The sequence below is a fragment of the Arvicola amphibius genome, chromosome 5 (assembly GCF_903992535.2).
Source record: "Arvicola amphibius chromosome 5, mArvAmp1.2, whole genome shotgun sequence".
Lineage (NCBI taxonomy): Eukaryota > Metazoa > Chordata > Mammalia > Rodentia > Cricetidae > Arvicola > Arvicola amphibius.
Genome location: NC_052051.1, coordinates 125,841,497 through 125,860,376, shown reverse-complemented (window position 1 = coordinate 125,860,376; position 18,880 = coordinate 125,841,497). Strand labels below are relative to the sequence as shown.

The 18,880-nt window shown below is 45.8% G+C and overlaps 1 protein-coding gene across 1 annotated transcript in view; it reads right to left on the bottom strand.

The window, feature by feature from the left end:
* Tnfaip8 (TNF alpha induced protein 8) overlaps window positions 1–15,440 on the bottom strand; it is a 110,810-nt gene extending 95,370 nt beyond the window's left edge. Inside the window, exon 1 of the mRNA XM_038330565.1 lies at window positions 15,326–15,440. Coding sequence (XP_038186493.1) covers window position 15,326 — 1 coding nt within the window. The 5' untranslated portion in view covers window positions 15,327–15,440. The remainder of the gene's footprint in view (window positions 1–15,325) is intronic.
* Between the last annotated feature and the right edge of the window lie 3,440 nt (window positions 15,441–18,880).

Genomic DNA, 18,880 nt, shown 5'->3' with positions numbered 1-18,880 from the left:
AGTATCTTACCCGCTGAGTCATCTCACTGGCCCCAAATGCATATTTTTTTTAAAGGACTCTGAGAATATGTGGAGACAACACAGTGTAAAAAAAAAAAAAATCACCTTTTCAGAGGCCTTGAAACTTTTCCTTTACCAAACTGGCATGCTTAACAAGTTCTCAAACTGACACATACACATGCACACTGCACACATGCACACCGCACACATGCACACCACACACACAGTGCTGAGGTGTTAATTAGCAAGGGCAGAGAGCACTGCTGACTTGCTGCCAGTGAGGCACGCAGCTCTCCAGTTTGCACTTCTGACAATGGCTTGGGAACCACAGAGCTCCATCTGACATACCTCTTCTCCCTCCCATCATGCTCCAGGGTGGAGACGAGATATTTTTAACAACTCCAAAGAAAGGCAATAAAAGTTCTAAACTTAGAGTAATAGCTCCACCCGCTCACCCTTGTGCCCAATCTGTTACTGACCAATGGCAAGCACCTTCATGTGTCCCGGAATGAAGTTGGTGACGGAGTACCTGCAATGGTGGACAGTTCCTGCAACAGGCGTGGGGAAGGGACAGGGAGGGTGAGGGTCATGAGCAAATGCAGAGACCATATACAGTATAATGTCACAACCAAACTCACTCTTTCACAGGCAAACTAAACATATTAATAAGGATGGGCTCAAATGTCAGATTTCCCTTTGACCTTGGCTAACAAAGTTCTGCGTCTTTGCACCTTTAAAGTGGTAATAACAGGGACCAGAGTGGTTATAACTAGCTCAGCGGTTAAGAGCCACTGACTGTCCTTACAGGAGACCCGAGCTCTATTCCTAGAACCCAAATGGCATCTCACAACCATCTGTAACCCTGGTTCTAGAGGATCTGATGCCTCCAATACCTTCTTTTAACTCCATGGGCACCAGGCACATTTTCATGTGTGTGTGTGTGTGTGTGTGTGTGTGAAGGAAGGAAGGAAGGAAGGAACAAAGCAGGCAAGAACAGGGAAAGGGTGCCTATCAAAGAAGGTGGCAGCCCCAGCACCCAGTGAGACAGCAGTGATTACAAATGCCAGGTTGGAGACATGGGAACGTGGCTATAAGACAAAGGAAATAAGAAAAGAATGTATGGACAGAGGAAAAAGGCATGGGGACCATGATGATATTCACCATGGAGCCCTATTGGGGAAAGATGGGAGGTTTCATGTGTGCGATGCAATAAGAACACAGTCTGACAGCCCAACACGGAGGACAGAGGACCACCTGCCACCCATGGGTTACTGCAGCCATACATGAGCTGCCTCGGTAAGCACAGCTACACCTGAGGCGAAGCCTCACCTCACAGGAGGAAAAGAGTTCAAAAGGATGGATGGTTCCTCGCAGGCTAATAAGGAAAGGAAAACCACCAACACCCTTCCAAATCGCTTCACAAACAAACACACATTTAGTGCTAGCTGTGCACACTTTTATAAGGTTCAGCTGAGCTTTCAAAGACAAAAGTGCTGTAGTTACCAAGAGCACAGAGTTACTTTATTGTGGATTGAAAGGAAGAAGAGATTTTTTTAGTATAGGACTGATCAAATCATAAAGCCAGCACTTGGTAGCATAACAGCTCACTAATTCTAGGACTGGAATGCTGGATACACAGCAGATTGATTGAAACAGATACACAGCGTGATTGGTGCCCTCCAAAGTGTTACAAGAATGGACCACAGAGAGCAAAATAAAATTATATTGTCATCATTGGATTCTGACAAGGGTGACATACTTTAGAATCTCAAGGAAGGAGAGTGTGAGCTGTGGATTTTATACCCAGCGAAACTGACTCTAACTTGTATACAAAAGTCACAAAATGTTAGCAATAAATTAGAGGCTATCATTCCTATGAGTCCTTCCTACTAAGTTCACTTGAGAATCTTCTTAACCTTGGAGTATCCAGGGGCTCCAGGGTGGGAACTGGTGATAATGCCTAGAGAACACTAGATGGAGATTACAGGGTGGACTGTCTGATATGATGGCTATATGACCTTGCAGTGAGGAAAGGAAATCATATAAATAAATTGGGTAGAAGGAGCATGATATATGCCAAATACTATTCTCTACTGTAACAAAAACAAACAAAACAGGATTTGTTGATGCCATTGAACAAGAATAAGACCACTACCACAATTTTTGAGTCAAATTTGATGCAAGTTTTATTACGTCCTGGCCAGGAAAATGAACACTGCCCAGGACCAAACCTGAGATTCCCAGAAATGGCCATGAATTACGTTAGTCTGGTGCTTATCAAGACAAAAGCCACAAAGCCACATACTTCCCACCTTCGTCCAATCAGAGGCAAGCATATATCCTGATGTACTTCCTGTCTACATACCTCCCACCTACGTGTGATCAAGCACATGCCATGCAGTTGGGACGACCCACCTTGTTTATAGAAGTAAAAACATGTGGCTTGTTATCTTACATGAACAGCCCCCAGCGTTCCAGGAAGTCATCTGTCCTTGGGCAAGAGGGGCTTACCGTTAGAGGCATGTTTGTTTTACGGATCTCTTAAGCACAGTAATTAAAATTTAAAACATAACTTTAGCCCTCACAGATTCCTACTAAAGAGGAAAAAAGAAACTAACAAGCAAAAACCTACAATGATCATAGTATGTAAATATAAATTTAATATATAATCAAGAAATAAGAAACTCAAAAAGTTTCTTATCTTCATAAGCATCTATATGTTTCTGTGTGGATGTGTGTACTTTTCCCATTTGGAACCCGAGAGAATGCCTAGAAAGAATGCCTGTTCCAGCGAAGGGGCCATTTCCCAACTGTTTTATGATCTGAAAAAATAAACAAACAAGCCCAAAGATTCTGAGGCTCATTGCAGGTCAAGGCAAGAAACATGAAGAACAAGCTTGGAATCACTTTAGTATGGCAGGAAACACATTATGGAAGGACTCCGGAGCCAATAGAAGAGGATCCCTGGTGGCCAGCCTTGGCTAAGTCTTCACGAAAATTAAAATTAAAATGTCAACAGCTGGAATCTCATTAAGTATATTTACACACACTAACAAGGGTTTAAAATAGTAAAAGTCTAATTGTCACCTTCCAAGAATGATAGGAAACTAATTCTAGAAAAATTCAGTAAAACAGAGGACATAAGCAGTTATCTGGCTGTTCCTATCTATGTGAACTATACCTCTAGAAAACCAGATCAAAGAAGAGTCTCATTTTATAAAATTATTCTGCCTACAATTGATATGATAAAAATGCAGAGGTGAAAAAAAACCCACTCTGCAAGTTCCAGTGAACGGATCCATCTAGACATGGTGGGTTAGTGGCTGCATCTTTCAGAAAGTGGAAAAAGAGGCCCAGGGGCCTTGCAGGCACAGCACAGGCCACCACTAGGAATCTTGCCAGAGGGGTCCCGCCTGAGTCCATCAGACTGGAACCAGATGTAGGAAAAGGGAGGCAAGGGAGGAGCCTGCAGAAATAGCCCCGCCCCTTCACGAGTTCTGAGGAGAGGGAGGCCGCCAGGGGATCATCTCACAATATTTAGAAGACACACCAAGAATGTTTCCTGTCCAGTGAGCAAGACTAAAGCCCTGTGTATCAGAATGCACACTTAGGTGATACCGCCAAAGAGAGGCACCAAGAAATACTTCCTACTAGCAGGTCAACGTTGTTCTGGAGGGACAGAGGGATGTGTGGTTGGGACACCCAAGGGCTGTCTTAACACTGCGGACATGTCCCTGCCTTACAATACCTCAGTAAGTCATGGGTTTCTTTTGTGTGGATTTTGGGTATTTGTGTTTTAGTCTATAATTTATAAAAAAGATTAAAATGTTTAAGAAACTCTAGCCATATCAGTGCAGTAAACATCTGATGGAAGGGACCACAGGATGCTGGACAGAGGAGCTGGGAACCAGGCCCCCAGGATTCTGCTTCAGTGAAGCTTCTGTGTTGAAGTTAAATCATTTTCATTTACAGGGGCAACTAAAGCTTAACCTAACATTTCAAAATACGCTTAGAAGCTTGTAACAAAGGATGTGCTCCAAGATATCTCAAGGACAGCTTTGATTGAAAATGACTTCGCTTGGGCTGGTGACATCGCTCCACTGGCACAGTTCTGATCTAGCACTGGTTTTCAGCCCCTGTCCTCCAGAAGTGGAAGCTGGAGGATCAAGAGTTCAAGGAAATGCTCAGCTACGTCAGAAGTTCAAAGCAAGTTTGGGATGCACGAGTCTTGGGTAGGGGTTTGTAGGGAAAGACCTTGCGGGGAGCACAAAAGGCAGTTGAATGCTCAGTGTTTCTTGCAGTGCAGAAACACTGTGTCCCCCCAGGAAATGTGAAGTGGACAGCTCAGCACAACCCTTGAAGCTTCTTTCAGCAACTTAAAACACCACAGTGTAGAAAAGAATGAAGTATGGAGACCAGCTACTCATAGAACCATCTGGCCGGAGCCCTAATGGCTGCCAAGAGATCACAGGAAATGAGAGTGTTCCTAGCAGCCATTCTGAGGAGCAAATCCCCTAGGGCAGTCAGAGCAGCCGTGTGTGAGGCAGCTGAGTCAGGGGTGTGGCCCCAGGTAAGCTGGACAAGCTGCGGGTGTGTGTGTGTGTGGGGGGGGGGTTAACCTTCCTCACCTGGATGAGAGGATTACCAATACTCCCTTCCTGGTGGTTCCATTTGGAAGGTGAAACTGAATAGCTGTATAATGTGCCAGCACACACAGCTGGCCCATCATCAGCACTTGATAAATGTTTGCCATGATTATCAAGGTAGCAAAAGTTTCTGGAAATGTTAGGAGTGTTTCTGTCCTCAAAAACAATGCCCCCAAAGTAAGAATGCTGTTTTAATAACCCCCTGATCTAGAAGATAAAGTTACTGCTGGCGATCCTTACACACCTATGATTTTTAATATATATATATATAATTTTTATCTTATAATATATATCATTTTTAAAACATTAGAATTTTTTAAAAATATCCTTCCAATTACCATCATCAGTAGAGAGTTATAATTACAATAAGACCTAGAATTATTGTCAAGAACAGCCCTAACTCAGCCGCCTTTTAGTGGGCAACTCGGGGCTAATCCAGACGCTACTGGCCAGCCCAAGTGTCTAGCCCTCCTTCTTCTTCCCCTTGACACAATTACTGGGGAGTAGTGCTCTCCCTCCATGGCTACTGTCCTGTCACACTGCTTCCTCTGAAGTGTGAGTAGACAATGAGAAACGTCAGGAAAGAGCTCCTTCCTGTCTAATGAAGAGAAGACTCTAAAAGAGACTGTGTCATGGCTACCTCCATCATGCCCTGCGACCTCCCCCCCCCCCACACACACACACTTCCCCACTATGCGCCTCTGGATGAGGCTGGTGGGCCATGCCCACTGCTAAAGAAACCACGGTCTGCCCATGCTGTGGAGAGAAGAGAAAGAAGGGAGACAAATAATACTGTTGAAGCCACTGATGACAACCACAGACCACCCTTCTCATAAAATAACTTAGTGATCTTACTGTTAAAACCACTATGACTGGGACACCCCCTTAGCTGCATACCAAAGGTCCTTGATGAGTATGATCCGGCCATCACCGAACATAAAATCCTAAGGCGACGGGACTGAGACATGAGGTCTCTGGAGCAGCGATTTGAGTCAGGAGCCTCATAGACTAATATTATAAATGCAGGCTGTGAACTCAGGGTGAATAAACAAGAAAGCATCTTAGGAGAGACTTCTGATGGCTTCACGTCTGGCTCCTCCGCTCTCAGAATTGTGAGAAATAAAGTTCTTTTCTTCTCTTTTCTTTTTTCTTTTCTTTGAGACAGAGTTTCTCAGTGTAGCCCTTGCTGTCCCAGAACTTGTTTTGTAGACCAGGCTGGCCTCAAACTCAGGGATTTGCCTGCATTTTCCCTTGAGGAAGGAGATTAAAGGTATGTACTACCACCTGGCTAAGTTATTTTCTTTATAAATTACCCAGTGTTGGACGTTTTGTCATAGCAGTGTTATCGTAAAAAGACATTCCCCAAGATCCGTCTGTTGAAGTCTTGTCTTTCAGAGTGTGACTACACCTAAAGACAGAGCTGTTACAGAACTGAGTCTGTTACAGCAAAGCTTTACTGGGATTGGGCCTTTCCCACACTGACTGGTGTCCTCATACACAGAGGAAATGATACACAGAGGCACCAGGCAGGCACATCGAGACAATCCATTGCTAACAAATCTCAACTACAAGAAATACTATAGAAACTTCTTCATGGGTCGGAAGAGATGGCTCAGTTGGTAAAGACCTTGCTGGCAAGCACGAGGACCTGAGTTCGTATCCCCAGGACCCATTCAGAAACATAAAGAAGCCAGATGTAGCCCCAGCACTGGGGAGACAGAGAGAAAGGACAAGCCCTAGGCTGGCTGGACAGTTTAGCCAAGTCACCATGTTCCAGGGTCACTGAGAGACCCTAATTACAAAAATAAGATAGAAAGCAATTGGCAAAGACACCTGGCATCAACCTGTAGACTACACACACACACACACACACACACACACACACAGAGAGAAACTAAAATAGAAAAGGAAAAATTTCAAATTTGAAGAACAAAAATATATCAGATATACACTTGGGTCACCAGTAGAAATGACAGGACCCAAATACATCAAGTGAGTAGGTAAATTAAAAATAAAAACAAAAACAAAAATCCAACTTCTTCCTGCCGGTAAGATGGTTCATCAGATAAGGGCACTTGTCACCAAGCCTGACAACCAGAGTTTGATCCCTAGAACCCACGTGATGGAAGACTGACTCCCATAAATTGTCTCTGACTTCCACACATGTGTTATGACACACAAGTGTGCATGCATGCATGCACTCACACATTACAGGGTAAATCAATAAATTTAAAAGGAAAAATTTTCTCGCCTTTTAATTTCTATAAAACCTGGTTATTATGCATAGACGTGTGTCCCTCTTAAGTTTTTTTATATCAAGGTCCTAAATTCCCAATATGACCATATATGGAGATAGTAAAGAGATAATTAGGGTTAAATGAAGCCATAAGGATGAATGTTGGCCTAATAAGAGGGACAGACACCAGAGACATCACAGCAGGACACAGAGGGAAGGTAGCCATCTGCTAACCATAGAGAGATGCCCGGGTAGAAGCCAAGCCTCTGGTATCTTTATCTTAGACTAAGAACTAGGTATTCTGGCAGCCTCAGACAGGCCCACTCCTACCATGACTGTACACATGCTAACGGGAGCCATAATAGGGAAAAGAATTTTAAGGGTGATTAAAGGGACAATTTTGGAGAGGATGTGTTTACATCGTGCATCAGGCAGAAGGTGGTTCATTCTCTCCTGCCATCTGTCTCCAAAGTCCCTGCCCGTTCTTCCATCTGCTCACTCCTCAAATGGCGAGGCTGGAAGGCCTGGTGTACTGGATCTGGGCCATCAAGCCTAGTGGACAGTGGCTGGACTCAAATCCATCCATCTTCATCCTTGTTAATAACCAATTAAATATTTAAAGCTAGAAGGCAAAAGCAGTGGATTAACTGAGATTAGTACTGTCATCAGGATGATACCTTTATTATCCATTCTTTCCATAAGCTCTATTAGAATGATAACTTTAAAAGTCATCAGAATTCAGTAGAAGGAAAGGAGGTCTTGGGTACTAACACAACCCAAAATTCAGGGAAGGGAAAAGAAAAGCAGAAGTTATAGCAGGATGGCTTCAAAGGAAAAAAAAAAATCAATGGTCTATTTCTGATTGCCTACAATTGCACAATCAAGGAGGAAATGTGAGAGCAGGACAGGTTATTCCTGGAAGTTCTAGACCCTCAGGGCAGTACTACAGGGCTGGGTTAGGGAAAATGGGTCACTAGGCAGTTCAAAGTCTCAGGCCATGCTTGGAAGAAGGATGTCATCCTAGACCAGCCACCTACAAAGCACTTGTAACGTGCTCAGGACAGCCACACAGCAAACCCACAAAGTTTCCATCATGCATGACTGACAGGTTTCCAGCCACTGGATGCTGAACAGATCCTCCTACGTGAGTGACCTTCCATGGATGCCAAACATGGATTTATTTCTGGGGTCCCACTACAAGTTTTGATTGTCAACACTTCCAATCCAGTGAGGACTGACTTGAAAAAACAAAACAACTTGGTTATTTCTTAAGATGGGTATGCAGGGACTGGAGAGCTGGCTCAGTGGTTGAGAGCATCAGCTACTCTCCCAGAGGACCTGAGTTCAATTCCCAGCAACCACAAGGCAGATCACAGCTGTTTGTAACTCCAGTTCCAGGAGATCTGATACCAATGCTCATAAAGTTAAATAATTTTTTTTTAAAAAAATGGGTATGTATTCTCTGTGTATAATTCATTTCAATGTTCATTCACCTTTAAAGCCCCTCTGTACACAGAAAATAATAATCCTGGGCTAAGGAGATGGTTTGGTAGTGAACGTACTTGCTGTGCAGGCAGGAAGACCTGAGTTTAGACCCCCAGCTTGGCAGCGTGCATCTGTAATCCCAGTTCTAGGGGGCAGGTGGGTACCCCAGTGTGGTGGAGGAGACAGCTGATCACTGGACCTCACGAGTCAGTCTAGTTGAATTTGTAAGCTTCAGGGTCAATGAATCAACCTGTCCCCAAACTTGAAAGTGCTAGAAAAAGATACCTGACATGAGCCTCTGGCCTCTACATGGACATGCACACGGGTCCCTGCTGCCACCCCCACATACACATACAAGAATATATACGTGCCCCCTCCCCACGTGCATATGCATAAATCACAGACACACACACACACACACACACACACAGAGAGAGAGAGAGAGAGAGAGAGAGAGAGAGAGAGAGAGAGAGAGACACACACACACCCATATCCCTGTAGAAATCTGCTGTCCAAATAAGTTTTCTCAAACAAGACATGAAAACAGCTCTCCCAGGCTAAGGTTCTCATTTTGCTGGGCATTAGCTCCCAGCATGGGGGGAGGGAGGGTAGAGCAGGAGGTAGAAACAGATTCCCAGGTCTACCCTGCTAATGGAACCCAAGAACATTCACCTACAACATCAAGTTTTCCCAGTTACTGACATGTTGTCAGGCCAGAAGATGCAGACAGTGGACACAGTCACCTTTTTGGCTTCCCAGAAAAATCCCAAACTCTGCTCCTGGAGCAGAGGCTTCCCGCTGGGAAGGCAGCGAGCGCACAATCCACCAGGCAGGGAGGGACTCCTCGTGGCAGCCCAAGTTCCAGCAACACAGAGTCTCCTGAATGGGCAACAAACAACAGCCATGCCTTTGGGTCCTACCAGTGCTGTAAGTCCTAAAAGCCAAGGAGCAGAGAGGCCGAGTGTGTAAACAGAGGTCCTCTCCGGAAGCTGAGGAGGTCTGAGCTCAGTCACCTCTCCCAGGTACACCCTGTGAGTCACTGGGGGCCTGTCTACACGAAAGTGGTGACAGAGTTATTTAATCAAACACCAGCCATTTCCCAGAAAAACTACCTCATCGTTTTAGCGAGAGAGAAGGGAAAATAAAGACGTTGTTTCCTGATCACTTCATGATGGAGTAGTCACACCCCGCGCTTGCTTCTTGAAGGTCTGAGTCATCAAAAGCCTGTCTTGAACTTTGAAATCTGCTGCCAACATTGTGCTGGCACCCTTTGCTCATAAGGCCATGGCCTTTGGTGTGGTGTCTGCATGTGTGTGACACTGGTCACAGTCAGACGGACAGCCCAGGACGAGAAAGCATGGGTAACAAGACGTCCATGGCAAATACCACAAGCTCTGCACCTGCCATTTCCGTTCGAGTCCATTTTGTAAGAATTCTTTCCAGATTTATTTTTAAGTTATGTGCATGGACGTGTGTGAGAGTGTGTGTATGTGCACATGGGGGTGCAGGTACCGGGTTCTAGTGGAGGCAGAGGCCGGAGGAGCCAGATTCCCCCGGGAGCTCAGGTTATAGGTGGCATTGAACTACCCAGAGTGGGGTCTGGGAACTGAACTCTGGCTCTCTGCATGAACAAAGAATGTTCTTAACCTCTCAGCAGGTTTTCATCTTTAAAAATAAATAAATCAGCTGGTAACACAGAGGCAGGAGGATCTTTGTGGGTTCAAGGCCAGTCTGGTCTACACACTGAGCTCCAAGTCAGACAGAAGTATGTAGAGATCCTGTCTTTAAAAAAGAAAAAGGGAAAAAAAATCCACCAAATAAACAAATAAATCAGATTTAGGAGTGGGGAGGTTTATCCTAAGTGAGCTCAGCCTGAAGAGGTAAGAAGGCTGTCTGGGCCGCCTTCTACTGTTTGGCTTTTTTCAAATATCCAGTCACATACTGCATGCTTTGCCCAATGCTGTGTTCCCAGAAGAGTACGATTTCCCTGCCCTTTTGTCTCTTGGAGTTCATACTTAGGCTAAGGACACATCAGCCCAAGCAAGTCCCTCGCAAAGCCACGGGCAGCTATCTGTGTTGGATGTTCTGTCTTCAATGCCTGTTTGAAACATAGGAGCAGTGAAAGACCAGTTCACTAGTCACAGCTTAACTATAACAGGTCTTAAAAGCATCCCCCAGGGGCTGGAGACATGGCATAGTGGTTAAGAGCACTGGCTGCTCTTCCAGAGGGCATGGGTTCAATTCCCAGCACCCAAACTGTCTGTAACTCCAGTTTCAGGCATCCGACACACTTACATAGACACAAATGCAAGCCAAACACCAATGTACGTAAGATAAAAATAAAATTCTCATGTGCAGGGAGAATGGACACCGGAGCTCTTTGTGCTGAGACACACAAACTCAGCAGTCCTGCGCTGGCTCATTCAGCAGCAGCATTGCCCTCATAGAATCATGTAATCCTGCAGCAGGAACTCAGGGCAAGTGGGCTATACTCACTCTGTTCGCTGGGCTCATCTGGCTTTGGTGTGGGGAGGGGGACACTCATACTACAAGTACAACCAGCACAATTTACCATTATCCTTCCTATTCTAGGATAGCCCAGGGTCATCAGCACCCTCCTGAGAGGACACCAACTTGGCTAACTAAAATAAATCTATCTGAGAAGTAAAATAAATCTACCTGAGAAGATTTTAGTTTAGTCCACAGAGCAATCATATAATGCAAATTGTGTCACCAACTCTGAGGAAGCAGGCTCGGAGAGCTGATGTCAGTCGTTCAAAGTAACATCGCCCGTGGTGGCTGAGACATGAGCAGCTGACTCCAGTGGAGTCATCCTAACCCAGCGCTTCCTGACTAAGCCAGCTGTTGTTACTCCTATCACCGATGAAACAAGCATGGAAAAAAAAAAAAAACCTGAACTTTATACTTGTCTGTTATCAAAGAACTCAACCTAAGATTTCTTTGTAAACTGCTCTGACGGGCTCCCGCATTGGCGCTTTCCAGCGACCTCCTACTTTAGTCCTGGACCACAAATACTTGCTTCTACCCCCAAAAGGATGGGGTAGGTATTATCTGGTTACTGCTGAGACGGGGATGTTTTCAAACACTTTTCCCAAGTAACATCCATGCTTGACACAAATGTTTAAGGAAAGAAAATACTATAGAATCAGGCTTATTGCTGTTCCGTCAGGCAAATGTGCCCGGTGTAGTTTCTAATTGAGAAATAAAAATGGTTTAGAGAATCTTTTAATTATACTCAGTAAGTACCCTTCCTTTGTGAAACATAAGAAAAATTTTAGTTCACTTTGCTTTTATCCAGTCACCCGTGGGGACCCCCTTCTCACCAATGTCCTTCTCTGTACAAAGCTACCAGCCTTCCAAACCATCAGATACACAAGAGAAAGCTATGGACTACCAGGCATACACTAAGAGCTCAATCAAGCTGCTGCAAGAATGAGTGGCGCTCACTCGCCTCCTACATGCTAGAATGAGGAACTGGGTATCCCCAAATTTGAATAGCCCTGGATGTTGTGGTCAAGGGCCACTGAGAAGTGGCTTCAAATGTACCTCTTGACTGACATTCTGAAATCGCCCACCTTCTATTTTTGACTCATTTCTTTATCTTCAGGCCAAAACAAAAACTAAAAACCAACCAGCTTCCACTGGGAATTATTCTTCATTTACGTTTTGTGACAAGATATTCCCTTTCTTCCTCCTTCTCTCCATGAAACATTCATTTCCATCTGTTGGACAGTAGCATCAGAGAAGAAAAGTCTAGAAGCTGCAGTCCACAGTCACCAAAACCAGATATGGGATACCAGAAAAGAAAAAGGACTCTTAGCTACAAGGAAGTACTAATACTGAGTTAAGAGCATCTTTGGGGTGTTTGTTAAGTTCTTACTGTAAACTCTGGTATTAAACGCAGGATGTGGGCAGTGTAAGAAACTGAGCAGGAAGGTGAGAGAAGCTACGCTCGCCAGGCACCACCTGTATCTCCCTTCTTAGTTTCTGTATCAGCCATAGAGCCCTAAAAATACCAAATCAGAACAAACTGTCTACTCTATCGGGTTGGCCCTGTGCACTGGGATTAAGTTAAGATTCCCGGTGCTTTCCCATGGTTCTCCGCCTTTCTTCCTGTCTGGGAGAACACAGGGGGCTTGTGTTTGTCACTGTTATCTCTCCCCTGACTCCTGGAAGTCACCACCTTGTTTCTGGTCTTTTCAACGTCTACCGTGCAAAACTGAGAGGGTGGCGAAGCGCCACTCTGCTAACTGTGGAACTCACATCTGAGTCTGAGTGAAATCTCGAAGTAGGGCAGTGTTGCTTCAAAGTAGGGCTAACTCCAGGGCAGAGGCTTAACTGCGCTGGCACGATGGGCCACACAACTTCAACGATTTACTATCGCAAGTTTCCCTTAGAAATCACACACACACACACACACACACACACACACACACACACACACACACGGTATTTTCTAATGAGCACTGTTTAGATGCAATCACTTGTCCCCACATACCCTTTCCTCTGATTTCAACAGAAGGAAAATTGCAGAAAAGCTGACCTCGCAAACCCTCTGTGCCTGGCCAATACAGAGTGCTCAGCCCTCTGTCAGGCTGAGTTTCTGTCAGGGGCCCAGAATGGTCAATCTGTCCTTACATATGCTCAAAACCCAGGCAGAGACTGTATCTAACAATACAATCACACATGGAAAGTGTGCTGGTTAAATCTGGTAAAACTGACACACAACAGTTTCGCCGGACAAGAGGGAACCTCAGCTGAGGAATGGCCTCCATGAGATCGGCCTACGGGCAAGTCTGTGTGGTCATTTTCTTGATGAACGATTATTGTGGGAGGATCCAGACCACGGTGGCCAGTACCACCCTTGGGCAGGTAGCCCTGGGTTCATGGGGACCGAACCACTAAGCCTTGTTTCTCCAGCCTTGGCTTCAGTTCCTGCCTTGACTTCCCTCAATAACAGGACTGTAAACTTTTCTCTTACTAGTTACTTTTGGTCATGATGTCGCCACAGAAGACAGCAAACTAGGACAGAGAGTTAAGAGACAGCAAAGATGAGATTTCCAACTCCAGCAAGCCCCCTTTTCCTATCCTCAGTAAGCACAAACTCATGAGAACAAAAGGCACAGTTGAGTAAATCGCCCGTGAAGATAGTGTTTACAATTGGTGCAAGATGGCTACACTTTTGGTGGCACATTCCTCCATTTGATGATTTACTCATGACTCTTAAGTCAGGAAATCTAGTAAGATGTAAGGGCTTATAAAATCTAAAACTGTCAAGAGAGCAGTAAGCACAAAACATTCATTATCTAAACTATTTACATTTTACAGGGAAAGGAGACCTAGTTTACTTTCCTAAGCTTTATTTACTCCCTTTACAAGCAAAAGCTCTGAAGGCGGGTAGTGGAGGCAGAGATTAATCTACACTGAGGGAAATAGCATCCCAAAAGACCAAAGAAAAGATAATAATATTACTACCTAGAATATTAACGATAAGGTGTTGACTTCACTCTCTATGACAGATTTAATTAGAAGGTGGCAATAAATGTCTCCAGGTGTTTAATTAAGTGTGATAATTATTTCTGTCCCTAAACAGAAATGGAGTCATATGTTTACACTGCAAAGTATAATGTTTCCTTAGTTAAACCAGCGTGGAAACACCTTTGTGTAATACAGGATTCATTGCATGATAAAAATATCTGCTGTGATAAGCAGCGCTTAGAGTGATTTATCAGCTCTTACCTTGCAGCCACCAAAGCAAGCTGGGGGCTTAAAAGCCACCCTACTAGGGTTCTTTCTTTTCTTTAGCTACAAAGTTTTGTTAGCCATGCACCTCGGGAAATAATTTGTATTCAAAGTGTCGTTTCCCTACCAGCATCCAAGAGGATTCTCAACAAAGATGTGGAAGATGTTTCATGGGAATTCTACTTCCATAGCAAACACGCAGTAAAAATAAACTGAGCCATAGGAAAACCAGAAATTGTGACTAGATGTTCCGGGAACTCAAGCACAATAAGTCTGTTAGGATGCTGCAAACTGATGAAGGAATCTTTCTGTGTAGAAATATGCCCTCTGCAGTGAGAGTTACTGATGACCCCTCCTCAATCAAAATAACTTACAGTAGGATGAAATTGTCCGACTTAAGCAACCCAAGGACGTTACTGTTTCAACACTGGGCAGTAACTACAGTTGCTGGTGCTGTGAGTTAGGAAATCAATCGGTTTAGAAACATGGTGTTGCTGAGTCAATGAACATCTTACAGATGCCCAAGTCGTTTTTGATCAGACTGGTCTTGAAAAAGCCTATCAGCAGTCCTGGGTCATCAGGCCCTGGGAACCCATCAGGTGTTCTCCCAGCAGGTGCTGGAAGTTCGGTGCCACGGGTAAGCACGTGCGACATTCAGAACCGCACACAGGCATACAACGTTTTTCACCATCACGATCTTAAAGCAAAACTGGTCGCTGATGGTTTTACAATGCAGGATTGGATAACAATCTGAGGCCAGCATCTCAGTCTTCAATCTGGGGCATCCTGAACACAGGCAACCTTTGCTTCAGCGCTTGAGGTTGGTTACCGGGAGGACATGACAAGAAGAAAGTCAGAGAAGAAAGGGAGGGGTGTAGAGAGGGGTCAACGAAGGAGTTGGAGGAGGTCGCTCAGGCGGCAGACTCTCAGCAGCGGAACCGGGATCCACAGTGCGGCGCGGGCATGGTAAAACTACGGGACTTCCAGAGCTGCGCTCTCCCACGCGCTCCCACTCACTTGCACTCCCCACACGCGCCCACTCACACCCACTCTCACGGCCGAAGCTCTGGGCGAACTGCAAGTGCGTCCCCAAGAGCACTTTAAAAGTCCCAAAATAGCGTCCGGTTTTATCATTACTATTCTTTTGATTCTACCCCGCCTCCCCAGCCTCCACTTCTAGGAGGGAAGCACTTACTCGGAGGAAGGGCGCGGTGGCGCCGGGACGAGAGAAGAGCGGGGTGGTCCCGCAACGTCGACCCTCGGAGGTTGGACCGCTGGCCGCTCCCGGACCCCTAACAACCCCAGGCGGGCCCCAGCGCGGGAGAAGTGGAACTCGCTCCTGGGGCGGGGCTGGGAGGAGGCAGGGGCGGAGTCTGCATGCCGGGGCGGAGCCTGCATGCCGGGGCGGAGCTGGGAGGTGGACGAAGGGAGTGGCCAGGTTGCTGTGGCGAAGCAGGGAGGAGGTCAGGGGCGTGGCGTGGTGGGAAAGGGGCGTGGCCGGGGCAGGGACTCTGCGGAAGGGGCAGTCGGGGAGGGGCTGAGATGCTGGGCGGGAGGCGAAGCCCAGGCCACCAGCTAGGGCGGGGTCTGGAGGCAGAGAAAGAGCAGTGTGGCCGGGAACTGGTGGCGGAGCGGCTGGATCAGCACCTCTCTGAGGGCCCCTGTACGCAGTGGTCGGTGCTGCCAACGGAGGACAGAATGGACGCTCACAGAGTAGCCCAGACCTCTGGGTGCTGGCGGCCAAGACCTTCTTGAGAGATCTGTTTCTTTGCATAAATTGTGTTCAAATAGTGCCGAGCTCATTAACACCCTGCCTGACACTTACCCCATATATGTGACTGTTGACTTGTGAAGGTCTCCGGATCCTGCCTCCCTTCCATCCTTTTCGCTCTCTCCCTCCTCGTTTTAAGATTACCCAGTGACATTCTAAGCTCTTGCAGATCTTTGGCTTCCATTGCCAGCAGTTGTGGGATACCGTCTATCTCTGGGTTAATGTCTCCTGTTGGCTTCTCGCGGGAAGCCTGTGGTCTTGGACACGCACGCTCAAACTTACACCACTCTAATGTTTGGCTTTACCTACCTGAGGAACAATAGACTCCAGAGGAAACGGAAGGACGAAGCCGACTCTGGAACTTCCTTCTGTTAAAGGGCCACTCCTGGGCGGCTATTGTAAGTGGCAAGGAGCATCTACATGGGAGTGAGGAACCCACCTGTCGCATAAACATTCACTAACACGACTAGCTCTGTGCAGAGCGCTGAGAACAGTATTGACGAATTTAATATGTGCACATGACCATTCTAATCTTCTCAACAGTCTATGGGGTAGGTCTTAATAGCGATCAGAATTTAGTGAAAAGAAGGAAGGTTTAAGAGACTGCCCAAAGAAAGCTGCACACTCAGGAAATGGCAGATTGACTGGAGCAGAGGAAAGAAAGCAAAGACTGGGTTGCTGAAACAGACAAAATCACAGCGGCGTGGGTTTAACGCAGAACACCACTGTCCACTGTCCGGGCCGTAATGAGGCATCAGAGGTACCAGACGGTTTTTCTGGAAGGGGTACTCTGAGCTGGGTTTGGATAATAAGTGGGAACTTCCCAGTCTTTTCCAAGGAAGGAGCAGTGGTGCTCTGTAAGTTTCCTTCTAGATGAAATCATTCCATCCTGCAGAAAGCTCCATAAGCAGGAAAATAAAAAAAGCTCAAAATAACTTCAGGAAGTCCCTGAAACGAATCAGATTCACTATGGCCCTACCGTCCATAGTAAACAATAAAAAACAGACAGGAGTAAACAGTAAAAACAGAGTAAACAATAAAAAGGAGACTGGAGGAAGCTGAGCTGCAAGCACCAGCACCACAATGTGACCAGAGCAGCTGCCTGGAAGAAAGAGAAACCACCTGAGCTGCCTGGAGATTTAAAACAGAGCCACCGGGAGAGAACACTCTCCAACCTGTTGAGCACAGGCTGTCCACTGTACTCCAGGTTTCCCAGGTTTTATGAGCTGTTTTACCCATGCCGAGGTGGGCTACTCCTTTAAGTAACCCCTCACTCACATCCTTAAAAGTAACCTCAAATAAATCTCCTTGGTTCACCAAGTTGGACTTTGGTGGTATCCATACTTTGGGATCACTCTCTGGGGTGGGTAGACATGTGTGTTTCATCCCCCCAAAAATGTTTTGTCACACAATAAGTGGCAAGCATTTTCTCACATTACAAAGGATTGGGGACCAGGTACTGTGGTGCATGCCTCTCAGCACTCAGAAGCAGAATCAGGTGGGTGGATCTCTGGGAGTTTGAGGCCAGCCCGGTCTACATAGTGAGCTCCAGGATAGCCAAGGCTATGTAGTGAGGTCCTGCCACCCTATAAAATATCGTTATTACTAATATTAAAGGAATAATATACAAAGGACAGGAAGAGAGGAGGAGTAGTGGTCCAACCAAAACTAAAGTCTCTCATCCTCCAGGACCCTTGGGTGGAGGAGCAGAACAAAACATCTGTTTCAAATGTTGTTTCATTTGATGTTTCAAATGTTGTTCTACTAATTTAAAAAGGCTTTCAAATATGGAAACAACATAAAGGACCACAGAGCCAGGTAGCATGTTCAATAAGCTGAGGAAACATGGCAGGCAAGATGCTGTGGTAGACAAAACAATGTGTCACAGAGAGATGTCCAGTCTCTGACCCACAGAAACTGTGAATGTGTAACCTTACGCGGCAGAAGGAATCTTTTTTTTTTTTTTTGGTTTTTCGAGACAGGGTTTCTCTGCAGCTTTAGAGCCTGTCCTGGAGCTAGCTCTTGTAGACCAGGCTGGTCTCGAACTCACAGAGATCCGCCTGCCTCTGCCTCCCGAGTGCTGGGATTAAAGGCGTGCGCCAACACCCCAGCCAGAAGGAATTTTATAGTCATGAATAAAGCTAAGAACATTGAAATGGGGACATTACCTTGGATTGTTAGGTGAGCCTAGTCTACTTATATGGGTTCCCTAAAATGGGAGCACACTGGGGCAGAGATTCAAAATGTGACAAGACGTTCAGCCTGAGGCATGAGCCAAAGACCATGGTTTGCCTCTAGAAGCTTGAATGGACCTCAACTAACTGTTCAAAAAGGGTGTGGGACATAAATAAACCTTCTATTCCTGAGAACTAAACTCTGCCATGCACCAAAATAAGCAAGCAAACAGTTCTTTCTTGAGGACCTCCAGAAAGTAACTCAGCCCTTCAGATGCTGTAATCTGATACCCGTGAGACTCCATACTGGATTTATGACCTATGGAACTACAGATAAAAGTTTGTGCCAAATGCCTAACTTAGTGGTAATTTATCAAGGCAGCAACTGGAAGCCAGCACAGATACTGAAGCCCACAGTGGATGGACCCGGTAAGGTAGACTCAGAACTTAGAAGAGGCCTTAGAGAGGGAGAGAGTATTGAGGTTGATTTACAAGGTTTCTGAGTGGAGCAACCACCACAGGTAGCATTTCCCAAGGAGTAAAGTAAAAAAGCAAGCAGATGTGTTCCCAAATCTCCAAACTCTGCAATGGTGTCACTAAATTAGGGTGGAAAGGGTTTGCGTACCTCCAGCCGTCTCTCTGCCAAACAGCTAGACATACCGTCTCATTTCTACCTGCACTGGCTGCTTTCCTTATTGTTGTGAAAAATACTGCAAAACAACGTAAGGAGATGAAAGGTTCGTTTGGGTTGGGTTTCATATGGTGCAGTCTATAGTGGTGAGGAGGCGGGGCATAGTGGTTCTAT